Genomic DNA, 12,091 nt, shown 5'->3' on the forward strand with positions numbered 1-12,091 from the left:
GTAAGTAAACAATCTTTTAAACTACCGCTAAGCGTTTGTGCCTAATTCCAGCTTGACGGCCTTCCCTCTCCGACCCGGCGTGCCTGGGCTTCTGGCCACAGCCCGCGTGCAGCACGGAAAAGGGCTCGGGTCGCTCCTGGCCCGTACATAACTCAGTATCTGTCCAGTTTCAGCCTTGAACTCCTCAGGCAGGGGTAGGCAAAATGGCGGATCCGGCTGGCAGCTGGACCCTATTTCCCAGCAGCCCATGCCCACATGGCTGGGTCCGGTCTCCATGGAAACCCCAGCTGCACCTGTGCTGTGATAGCACAAGGCTCAGGTTACCATGGAGACCATCTCCAGCCACGCTGGCAAGGCATGTAGCAGGGCAGGGCAGGGGGCTGCTCCAGAGCCGCTGGGTCTTGCGGCAGAGGCAACTTGGTCCGAAGCCAGGGCAGAGCCATGATCTGCAGCCTGCATGCTCTTGGCAGAGGCGCGCAGGCAGAAGATCACGACTCTGCCTCAGCTCCTTGCAGCGATGACAACTTGCTCCTGAGCTGGGGAAGAGCTGCAATCCGCTGCTTGCACACACCTCCCCAGAGCATGCAGGCTGCAGATCGTGGCCCTGTGCTGGCCCCAGACCAAGCTGCCCCTGCCGCAAGATCCCAGTGGCTCTGGAGCAGCCCCCTGCATGTCCTGCCAGTACAGCTGCAACCGGTCTCCAGGGCAACCCTAGTCTGGAGCTGTCACAGTGCAGGTGTGGCTGGGGTCACCATGGAGACCAGACCCAGCCACACAGGTAGGGGCTGCTGGGAAATGGAGTCCACTGCTGGCTATGGGCCGGACTTTGCCTGTCCCTTCTCTTAAGGGAACAAGCCCTTCAGATAGTGGAATATTTGAGCACAAGAATGGAAAATTAAGTTAAACCAGAGCAACCTACATTTACCTTTTATCTCAGTTCCTCAAGCCATTCAGAGCTGTTTATGTACCAGAACACAGACCATAGATGCATGGAGAGACAGGTATTTCAGTGTCATACAAACTACATAATTCACATTGTACTGTGCAGTATTCTGGAGCATCCACCAGTATTAGGTGCTTCAGAGACATGAGTTAGGAGAGTCCCTGCTTGGAAAAGTTGGCCATTGCTAGGAATTCTGTGAACACCAAAGCAGCCACTGCAGAAAAAATGAGAGGCGAGGCAGGAAATTTTGCCCTCCACATAAAAGCAGTTGAGATCATTACATAGACAGCAGATATGTCAAAAGAAGAAAGAGAGAGAGATTGCTTCACGGGGCTCCTAATTAGCAGTTCTGCTGACTTAGAGGGTTTGGAGTCTGTAAAGACACTTCCAGCACTGCTGAATCAGAAGGGAAGCCACCAGGTGATGCAGAGCTACAGATTCAGTAAGTACCAATAATGAGGAAAAAGCATGAGGCACTCAGAACTCTGTTAAAGCCCAGGGGAAGAAAGAAAATAAGAATATGGCATAGACTCATTTACACTGGTGTGTAAGCCTTTACCAGTGTAAACAAGGAGGGGACAGACATCATAAATGTCTATACTGATATAAGTGTCTCATATCCACGGTAAAGTTATGCAGGAAAATTAGGTAGCAAGAATACCTTTGTTTAAGAAACCCTGGTATAGGTGTTGCATGTTCACTTTCATCTGGGGACAGGTATTTGGTACTGGAAGTCAGGGTATTACTTGCTAGCCAGCCTCTAGATGATGAGGTCCTGTAACAGCACCTATGGGAAACAGCTAATCCCAGGAAGCTGCTCACTCAGAATATTAGTGTGCTTTTCACAGTTGGATACATCTGATGTGAATTAACTACTGTAAATGTGCTGTCTCCAAGGTCACTGATACCAACAGACAAATGTGTGGGATTTCAATGGGAACTGCTGTACACCTGAGAACTACGGTACTCATTTTAATCCAGAAGCTCTGCTTGCTTGCAGCAAGGGCAACTCCAGAAAAGCAATCACAGGAGTAAAACAATCATCTACAATAGGATCGACCCTATTGAACTTTGTTTTTTATCATCGGCTACACACCAATGCAGTTTCTTGGTCCAGCAGAGAAGGGCACATATGAATAGGGGTTCCTTCCACTAGAATTCTCAAGGAAGAAACGCTCAGGTCTGAATTCTTCTGGGTCTGGGAAAACATTTGGATCTCTGTGCAGTGCATAGGGAAAAATAACTGCATTTGTTCCTTTTGGTATCTTAAATCCTCCTACAAAAAAAGAACCAACAGGCCAGGGAAGTAAGTAACTGTCAGTAAACAAACACATGGAAAAACACTATTTACTTATAAAATACCTTAACTGAAATACTTATATGTAAAATCATAACTACACATGTAAGGTTTAGAACTACTTACTAATAAAGCAATCTTGATTCAAGGTCCGGGCAAAGAAAGGCACTGAAGGGAATAGACGAAGGGTTTCCTTAATAACACACTCAAGATAGCGTAGCTCCTTCAAATCCCCCATTGTGGCAGGACGGTCAGAGTCACCTATAGAAGATCACAAGTGTGTTAGAACTACAACTGGCCTAATAAGCTAGCTGCATTAGTCTGCAGCCAGGCAAGGCAGAGTGCCGCCTTACAGAGTAACAAGGGAGGATTTATGCTTCCAGCTCCCGGGAACCCAGGCCAGGCAACTTTTATTTACTGCCCAAGATCCTATCAACCCAGAGTGCCCCACTGTCTCTGGCACTGGCACCACCACAGAGGAGTTTCTTACTACACTGACTCTATCCGAATCCCATGTGTCACTAGAACTGCCAGCTATTTGAGGGACACCAAAGATTTCTTCAAGAAACTAGGTTCCACTGACAAGCTTCCAGCAACTACAATATAAGCTATCATGAATGTTACATCTATGTACACCAACATCCCTCATGAGGACAGATTACAAGCCATAAAGAACAAAGATACTGCTTCTATTTCCATTGTACTCTTCCTCTTTGTCCTCACACACAACTGTTTCAGATTTGGAGTCTGTCTACACCTCCAAATGGCACTCCCATGTACAGTCCCCCTGTATGCTAGTATATTTACGACAGACCTTGAAGTCCGCTTCCTCCACAGTTGCCCTCTGACCCCCGGTATACCTAGGAAACACAGGAGATAGCTTCACCATGTAAACACAGGGATGGAATCTCTAAGAGAACTGTTACCAGGAATATAACAACTTCCATCCCTCCATCAAACTAGAATACTCCACCCAGGAAATTAATTTCTTAGGCACCACTTCTGAAAGTTTGCAGTGGCCACACATTCCAAACCACATTGTATCAGAAATCAACTGACCCCTACAGCTACTTCTATACCAATAGCTTTTGCCCTAAGCACACTACTAGCTCCACGATCTACCTGCTCTGATCCCACCAATCAGGTTGTATACCTTAAGGATCCAGAGAGGGGATACCTATACTTACATTATAATCCAAGAACTGTAGCCACTCAAATCAAAATAGCCAGACTCGCACCCTACTTTGACTTACTACAATACCAACCCTGTAACAAATACAACAGAATCCCTCAGGCTGTCAGCTACAACCCATAGGTTACAAATCTTGGATACATCATTAATGACCTCCAACCCTCCCTGGAGATGATGTTCTAGCTTACAGGCAGACCCTAACTTCAAATGACACATCCCCAGACTACCTAACTCCTAGTCTCACCAAGGCACCAGGCCTTGCAATGAACCCAGTTGTGCCCCCTCAACAACATGAACCATTTCATCACTAGACCAAACAACATGGATTGCAACATTCAGGGTTTATTCACCTACTCCTCTACAATGTCACATGTCATCACATGCTTACATTACTCCTCTGCTGTCTACACTGGACAAACGAGATGATCCCTGCATGAAAGAATGAATGGATGCTGATATGACATCAGTTCCAGAAAGGCAAAAAAGCCTGTAGCAGAACACTGTCACCTTCCTGGAGAATCCATCACTGACCTCAAAGTAGCTGCTCTTAAGCAACAAAACTTTAAAAAATGACTTGAACATGACATTGCAGAAGAAATCATCCAGACTGGATTGTGGATGTAAATGTGATCTAAACCAGAGCTGTCCAACAGACAGCCCTCAAGGAGTTAACCTGAGGCCCCTGGGCTACCAGTCCAGTTGACGCTTCCCCCATGGCTTTCCTGCTGCTGAAGCTGCTGCCAGAAACTCAGACATCCCCCTCCCTCCTCTGGCTTCTACTTCCTACCCCTGCCTCTGGGGGTGAGGTAGGGCACGGTGGCCCACAAGGCTGAGGGAGTCTGTGGCCAGGGAGCGCAGAAGGAAATCAGGGACCCTGCACACCAAAGGAGTAGCAATGTGGTACAGTAGGGGTTGCCCTCTTTATGGCACAATGTGGCAGGGGAGGGGATGCAACAGCATGGTGCAATGGCACCAGCAAGGTGCAGCAAGAGAGTTTCCGCCACACAGTGTGGCAAGGGGGGCCCATGGAATACAGTATGTGGCCCAAGTAGCATGTGGCCTGGGGGTGTACAGCATGTGGCTGGCATACCTGTGGCCCCCACCTAGTCAGAGTGGGACTGCCCTACTCTAGACAGAGACTACAGATTCATACCTCATTACCTGGGCTAGCTTTTATAGTCCCTATGTCCCTATGGTTTACTTGCATTGTTTACTACCTTTGCCTCTCTCACCGGTGTCTCCTCTCCTTTCCTCCTCCCCCTTCCCTATCCTTTGTATTTCAGTTACGCTTTCTATTTAGAACCCCTGTTCCCTGCAAGTCCATTCATAGCACCTGATGAAGTAAGTTGTTATCTATGAAACCTTATGCCTCTCTGAAGTGGTTAATCTATAAAGGCATCTGTACATATGCGCTGGAGTAGTGAGGGGGCACTTTAATTAATGTGACTGCAGCATCACATATATTCAGCATCCCATGCTTCAAAACTGGCAATGGGGGCACTTGAACTAAAGCTTGTTTGACAAACTTTAGTTCAAGCACCCTTGCCGCCATTTTGAAGTGCAAGGATGCTGAACAGATGTGCCGTGGAGGCTGCTGGAGGGAGTTAATTAACATGCTCCACAGACTGAATTAAATCGAGTCTGCTCTGACGTGTGCTAATTAGCACATGTCAAAGCAGATGTCTGGCACATGTATAGGTCCCCTAAGGTACCACACTGTCCTGCCTTATGCCTGATTAGACCGAACATACCTCCTTAAAATACCAACAACTTAATGAGCGTTCAGTTGTGCTTATGGGTTTCAATCATTCCCCTATAGGCAGGCTCATATTTCACTTTACACACCAAAATGGCAGTCACCCAGCTGACTAAGTGCCATTGACCTGAGCATAAGTCTTGAATTTGTGGCCTGGCAAGAAAGCTGGATACTCTCCCAGAAAACTGGAGACTCAGGATCTGAACTCCTGTTATACACATAGACTTTGAACTTGAATCCCTTTGACTTACCAGCATAGTGGTTTGACCACCAGGCCACAACCTAGACACTATATATACAAACCTCCCCCTCACCAGCTGTTCTTTAGAAATTGGCTCAGGGCAGCCAAGAGCTGGCAGCCATGAGGACAGGAGCACAAAGTAATTAAAGGTATATGGCTCAGTAAGTTACAGGATACTGTAGAAGAAAAAAACAAGACCTGGTTCCAGTCTAGCCTTCTGCTCCCAATGGGATAGAAATGTCCCCACTGTTCTTATCCATTTCCTTTAATATTAATAAATATCCAAATAATATAAAAATGGAAGGTATGGGGCCTCAGCTTCAAGACTCACTAGTCATAGGGATTTGCCAGACAAAGTTTTGTGACTTACACTTGCTAACATATGGAGCCATGGCCAGCCAGCACCCAGACTCTTGCATATGCTCAGCAGTCACACAATGCTTTTACATCCACACAGGATGTTGAGTAGGATCAAAAACTACACCAAGTGCCAAAAAAGCTGCTGGGTAACTGCCATTTGGACATATAAATTGAAATAGAGTCTATCCTAAATGTCTCTCTCTATGATGTTACTAAATTGTCATTCTACTACCTTATTTGCTCACATACCACAGCCCTCCAAAACTGGGGTGGAAGCTGTAAGGAAAGCTAATTTAGGTATTTATGTACTAGCATCTAAGCAACCTATTTCAACTGCCCTGGATGTCTCCGTATTTAAAGAATATTGGCTGCTCATGCAGTGGTGGGGTAAGTGTTTATTTTCCTTTATACATCTATACACATAAAGGAACATGTACATTACATTACAGCCTGAACCAAATCCAATTCACAGGAGGTTGGAAAGCTTACCAAACACTTCATCCAGTTCCCTGTGCACTTTCTTCTGGACTTCTGGATAACTTGCAAGTAAGTATATGGACCAGTTCAGACCAGCAGCTGTTGTATCATGGCCCTATAGATGCAGATTTGCCCAGATAATCAATCTGAATTCTCATTGCACATATGCACTGAAATATTTATACCTACAACTCTTAAAGGAAACAATCTTAGTTACAAAAATTAAGAACCAAAACTATAATATTAAATACTGTTTATCCTACATGGTGATTAAAGAATGAATAAAGAAAAATTTTGTGAAATAAATGGGACCATTTACCAAGCAAAAAACCCTTTCCTTGTTCCTAAACCATTCTATGTTAGGTGTGTTAGGGGTCTGCCTCTGCATTTATGATTTCTTACTCTAGGAATCCATTTTTTTCCTGAAAAACGAGACTCTTTACTATAACTTATACGGTTTCAAGGCCCTCTTAATTTTCTCTTATTCATGTAGAGCTATAGGGAGTTAAAGGAAAAAGTTTATCTTCTTATATAAAAAAAGCTCAACTTCATAGACATAATATCTCAAGCTCTAAAAGACCCCAGTTCATCCAAGTACCTCAAACATGAAAGTGTCCACTTCCTCTCGAATATCTAGGTAGCTCAGTTTGTTCCCTTCCTCATCAGTTGCATTCAGAAGCATGTCAAGGAAAGCTCTTCTCTTTTTTGATTCACTTGATTTGCAGCTGTCAACGAAGTCACATTTACTTCCTTGGTGGTTCTTCATCTCATTGGCTTTTTCTACAATAACCTTAAGTAATAAATAATAAATATATATTTCATGGTTTAGATTCTGCCATCTCCAACACAAGTGAAAAATATCCCTGCATCCCTGACTCCAAATGATGTATTGCTCACTCATGGGAACACATATACTTTCATCACTTAATACAGGGGTGGGCAATTATTTTGGCCGAAGGGCCATTTAATGAGTTTTGGTGAGCTGTTGAGGGCCACAAGTGTAGCCCAGCTGCTTGACAGGTGCCCCGCCCCCGGTTGCCATCTTGGGACTGGAAGTCCTGCCCCCAACCCTTGACCTTTGCCCCCAGAAGTACTCCTTTTGGGAGGGGGTGGGGAGGGGATTGCCATCTTGGAACCAGAAAAAAAGCAAATCAAATGGTAAAAGTCAAACAACTACTATAAGATATTTTAATTTTATTTCAAAAAATATTTTTGTCCTGATTTACATGTTTTTGCATAATGTATATCGAGGTGATTGCATAATAGCTCAAAACAAAGTTTTAGTCTTATATAATATGTGTGGGGTGTGTGGGGGGAGTTTGTGGGGTGCGATTGGGTGTGTGTGTATGTGTGGATGGATTTGGGGTTTATGAGGGGTTGTAGGGGTGGAAGTGTGTGTATGTGTGGGGTTTGTGGAGCAGTGTGGCTGTGTATGGGGAGAAGGGTGTAGAGGGGTGTGGCTGTGTGTGGGGGGATGATGTGGGGGGTGATATGATTTTGGGTGTGTGGGGTGGTGTGAGGGAGGGTGTGGGTGAGGCCCTGAGCTCCAACCCGAACTCTACTGTGCAAGTGACTCCATTTGCAGCCCAGCAGGGTCCAAACGAGGGAGCATCCCATTGGCTGGTCTCCCTGGAGAAAACTGAAGCAAAAGTTTTGGATTGGCATGAACCCACTCACACGTGCCTGGCTCCTGGCTCAGGAGCTGCACATGCAATCAGGTTCCCACCAATCCAGTATTTTGCTTCGGTTTTCATTAGTGGCTAGGACAGAGACAACCTCTGAAATCTTGGACTGTCCCAGTCAATCCAGGACATATGTTTTTTCTACCCTGACTAAACCATCCCAGTCAAGTGTCTGACTAAGTCTTAAAAATGTCCAAAGATGGAGATTCCACAACCTCTCCAGGTAGACTGTTCCCTTGCTTAACCACCCTCATAATGAGAAAGTTCTTCCTAGTATCAAACCAAATTTCCCTTGCTAGAATTTTGACCACTGCTCTCATCCCCTGCAGCAACAAAGAATAGTCTATCCTCATAGGTATCATAACCACCCTTCGGATATTTGAAGACTTATCAAAATCCCCTCCACCCCATAGTCTTCTTTTCCCCAGACTAAATAATCTTAGTTCTTTCAGCCTATTCTTATAAATCATATTTTCCAGGTCTGTAATACTTTGTTCCACTCTCTGCTTGATTCTAACTTGTAAACATCTTTCTTGAAATGAGGAGCCCAAAGCTAGACACAATACTCCACATAAGACCTCACCAGTGTGGTGTAGAGCTGGAGAATACCTTTCTTTATTTGCAAGTGGTACTGGAGAATACCTTCCCTTGATTTGCAAATGGTGCTCCTATTAATACAGCTCAGTATACTATTGGTTTTTTTTGTGCAATAAGAGCACACAGTAAGCTCAGATTCAGCTTATGACCCACCATGAAACCCAGGCCATCTTCTACAGAACTGCAGCTTAATTAGTTCTTCTCCAGCTTTCATTCCAACATGCAATTGCTCCATCCCAAGTGCAAGACTATGCACTTGTCCTTGGTGAATTTCATTTGATTGATTTTGCACCATTTCTCCAGTTTACCAAGATCACTCTGAATCTTAGTCCTACCCTCCAGAGTGTCTGCAATTGCACTGAACTTGGTGGCATTGGCAGATTTACTAAGTGTACATTCAACCCCATCCTTCAAATCATTTATGAAGATATGAAACAATATTGTGCCCAGGACAGACCTCTGGGAAGACTCACTTGATAACTCTTCCCAAATAGACACCGATACATCGTTGAACATGATAATCCAACCAGTTACGTACCCACCCTTACAGTACTTTTGTCTAGTATGAAATTCCTTATAGTAGTGAAGATAGATAAAAGTTTCACAAGGATGGTGGATAATGTTAAAGATATTAAGATGAGGACCTGTGCACATTTTTAGCACCAAATAAATACATTCTATTACTTACAGGTTCATGCTGCTATTGAATAATATCCACGTTACAAGTGATTTTAAAACTGAAGTATTTCTTCTCTTCAACACCTTGCTTTTGGTCTCAATACCAATACACACAGTTGTATTTTCACACCTCTCCCCCAGACAAAGTAATGCTGTTACTAAAGATGAAACACTCTGCCACCACCTTTCAATTTAGAGTATCAGTACAGACAACAGCAGTTTGCTTTGTGAACTAGAGAACAGTGGGAAACAAGGAATAACAAATTACCTTGTCTGTAAAACTGTGAAGGATCTTGAGAGTTCTGTCACTCTGCTTTCCTTCTTGGAACAAAGCATATAAAAAATCAGGCCAAAGCCAAGGTGTCTTCTGTCTCCGGTGAATCAAATCAGTCATCCTAGGGCACCAAAAATACATCATTATATTTCATTCTAAATGTACACCAAAAAAATCTTCTGAAGAGCCTAGAAGTGTCTAAGAGTCCTGATACTGATTGGGGAAAAACCCACTTGACAATGCAGACACTATTTTAATACAATGAATATTTTATTTTTTTAGTTTATCGTAACACTCAATATCTGCTATTGCAGTTTTTGTGTCTTATTACATGCTGACTTCAGTGACATGTATTCCCTTATGCAAGAAGCCTGGCAATATAAAACAAATCTAGAGCCAGTATTTTTTCTGGGATATACTGCTGCTAACCTGAATTAACTCTACAGATGTCCTTGGTTTTAATGTGGATTTACACTAATATGTCAGAACAGAACCTTGGGCTATTTTTATAAGTATTTATCTTATAATTTAAATATTGCATCTGTTTTCAATGCCGCCACAATTCTAATGTATAAGCAATGCCATCTGATAAACAAATTAAGGGGAAAAAAATCCTGACAGAATTTTGTAGAGAAGATCATATACTTCTAATGTAAGAAAATGTGTTCTGGAACAGATATATTATTAATTAAATCATCTAGTCCATCCTTATTCTAGTGCATTATTTAATATGTTCTGTGTATATCTATAAAGCTCTCAAGAGCAACAAAGTTAGCTCTATTGTCTAAATCAGCCTTTCAATCCCAAGAGTGGAACTGGGTCTTAAGTTTGTAACACACTTTCTAATACTTTTTGCCATCTAAGTTTAAGTCTGAAAACAATGTTGCAAAGGTTGCTCCAGTATTATCTGATGAAGGCCCCTAAGATCTGATTCTCATTTACAGTACAGTATAGCCCCTTTACATTGTTCAGGTAGAAGATAGAGACCTTGAAGATAGACTAATTACAAATACATTTTCTTCAAGACCCCTTTAGGTTTTGCTGGTAGCGTAAAAGGAGCCCAGCAAAAATGAGAATCAAGCCCTTCAACTCTACACTGGGCCTCATTTCATGATGATGTGCATGAAGCATGCAGCTCTACTGAAGCCAAAGAATTAGCTTCATTGTTGTGCAACAGCTTGTTGAGTCTTCTACACTAGTACACTTAGGGCATGTCTACAAGTGAATTTACCTGTACGATTTAGGTACATGTCTACACGTGCATGTCTTAAGGCACCTTAATGCAGCTCATTGGGCGAATGCATTTGCAGCCTGCCCTGGTCAGCACCCTGGCCAGCTGCCCCCACACAGCTGTGCTGTAGCCTGTGGGCGGCGGGCGGATGCCATGGTGGGAAAGTGGCTGGGGGCAGCGTGAGCAATGAACGCATTCCTGGCAGAAGAACACAAAGAAAGGTATGGGGTGCACTCAGGGGCCACCAAGAAGAAGAGGTGGCAGGTGCTGTTCTCCAAGGCACAGATCCTGGAGCTGGAGCTGGAGCTGGAGCTGGAGCGGCGGTTCCAGCAGCAGTGGCATCTGTCGGTGTGCTGACAGACTTGGGAATAAGTCGGCAGAGGGGGAAGGAGGCACAAGGGCTCCTGTCAAAGCACAAGGGAAAGCCCCCCCAGCCCTTGCCACCACTCCCTGCAGGGGTAGGGGGCAGCACACCATGGACAACACAGGCCCTGCAGTGTGCGGTGCTGGCCTTGATCCCATGATCGAGGAGGGGGAACAGGCAGCACAGTCAGCCTGAGGTGGATTAAGCTGGCTAGCATAGGTCTGCAGGAGCCATGGCAGCAGTGGGTAGGCAGGATCCCTGATGAGGAGGGGTGGGACAGTCACATCACCCAGCTGCAGGTCCAGGACACCTGTTGCAAAGCTCCCATTCTCCACCAGGCCTGGCAGAACAGAGTTCTGGAAGACTGGGGCACCATGGGTGCTGCCAGCCCAGCTGGTACTGATGTTTGTGAATGTACCTCAGTGGTCCACCACAGCCTAAAGCATAACTGAGTAGAAGCCCTGGCAGCTGTAGTATGGGCGGTTCCCCCTGGAGTCAGCAGGTGAAAGGGATACATGTCCCACCCAGAGCCCTAATGCATGACAGAAAGCCCAGGGCTTGAAATCCTGCCAAGACCTTAAGGGGGTCGCTGGCTCAGAGCACAGTGTGACCCAGCATGTCCTGGAGGGCACCACAGACCTCCAAGACAGCCTCCCCAGTGGTCACCTTGGCCACCCTGAAGAGGTGGCCAACACAGCTCAGGTTGGCAGGCGTGGAGAGCTTGAGGAAGGTGATGGCCACCCAGGTCTCCATGGGGAGGGGCAGCTGCATTGTGGTGGGTTGCTGCTCCAGGTATGGGGCGAGCTGGATGTTTAGCTCCTGGAATGTGGTCCAGGTCATCTGAAAGGAGTCCACCCATTGCTCATCATTCCAGGTGTGCTGCATGATGCAGAGCCACCAGTCCTGGCTCACCAAGCAGGCCCACAGGTGCTGGGGCTGAAGCCCCAGTTCATGGATGGCACCTGTGGTGGCATCCATGTGAGTATCATTGGCATTCCT

At 45.2% G+C, this 12,091-nt stretch overlaps 1 protein-coding gene across 1 annotated transcript in view; it reads right to left on the reverse strand.

Annotated features, from left to right (window-relative positions):
• LOC102369869 (cytochrome P450 4V2-like) overlaps window positions 1-12,091 on the reverse strand; it is a 31,244-nt gene that overhangs the window by 2,362 nt on the left and 16,791 nt on the right. Inside the window, exons 5-8 of the mRNA XM_025208085.1 lie at window positions 9,492-9,618; window positions 6,865-7,056; window positions 6,279-6,381; window positions 2,367-2,501 (exon numbers count right to left, since the gene is read on the reverse strand). Coding sequence (XP_025063870.1) covers window positions 2,367-2,501; window positions 6,279-6,381; window positions 6,865-7,056; window positions 9,492-9,618 — 557 coding nt within the window. The remainder of the gene's footprint in view (window positions 1-2,366; window positions 2,502-6,278; window positions 6,382-6,864; window positions 7,057-9,491; window positions 9,619-12,091) is intronic.

Source organism: Alligator sinensis, unplaced genomic scaffold, assembly GCF_000455745.1.
Source record: "Alligator sinensis unplaced genomic scaffold, ASM45574v1 scaffold528_1, whole genome shotgun sequence".
Classification (NCBI taxonomy): domain Eukaryota; kingdom Metazoa; phylum Chordata; order Crocodylia; family Alligatoridae; genus Alligator; species Alligator sinensis.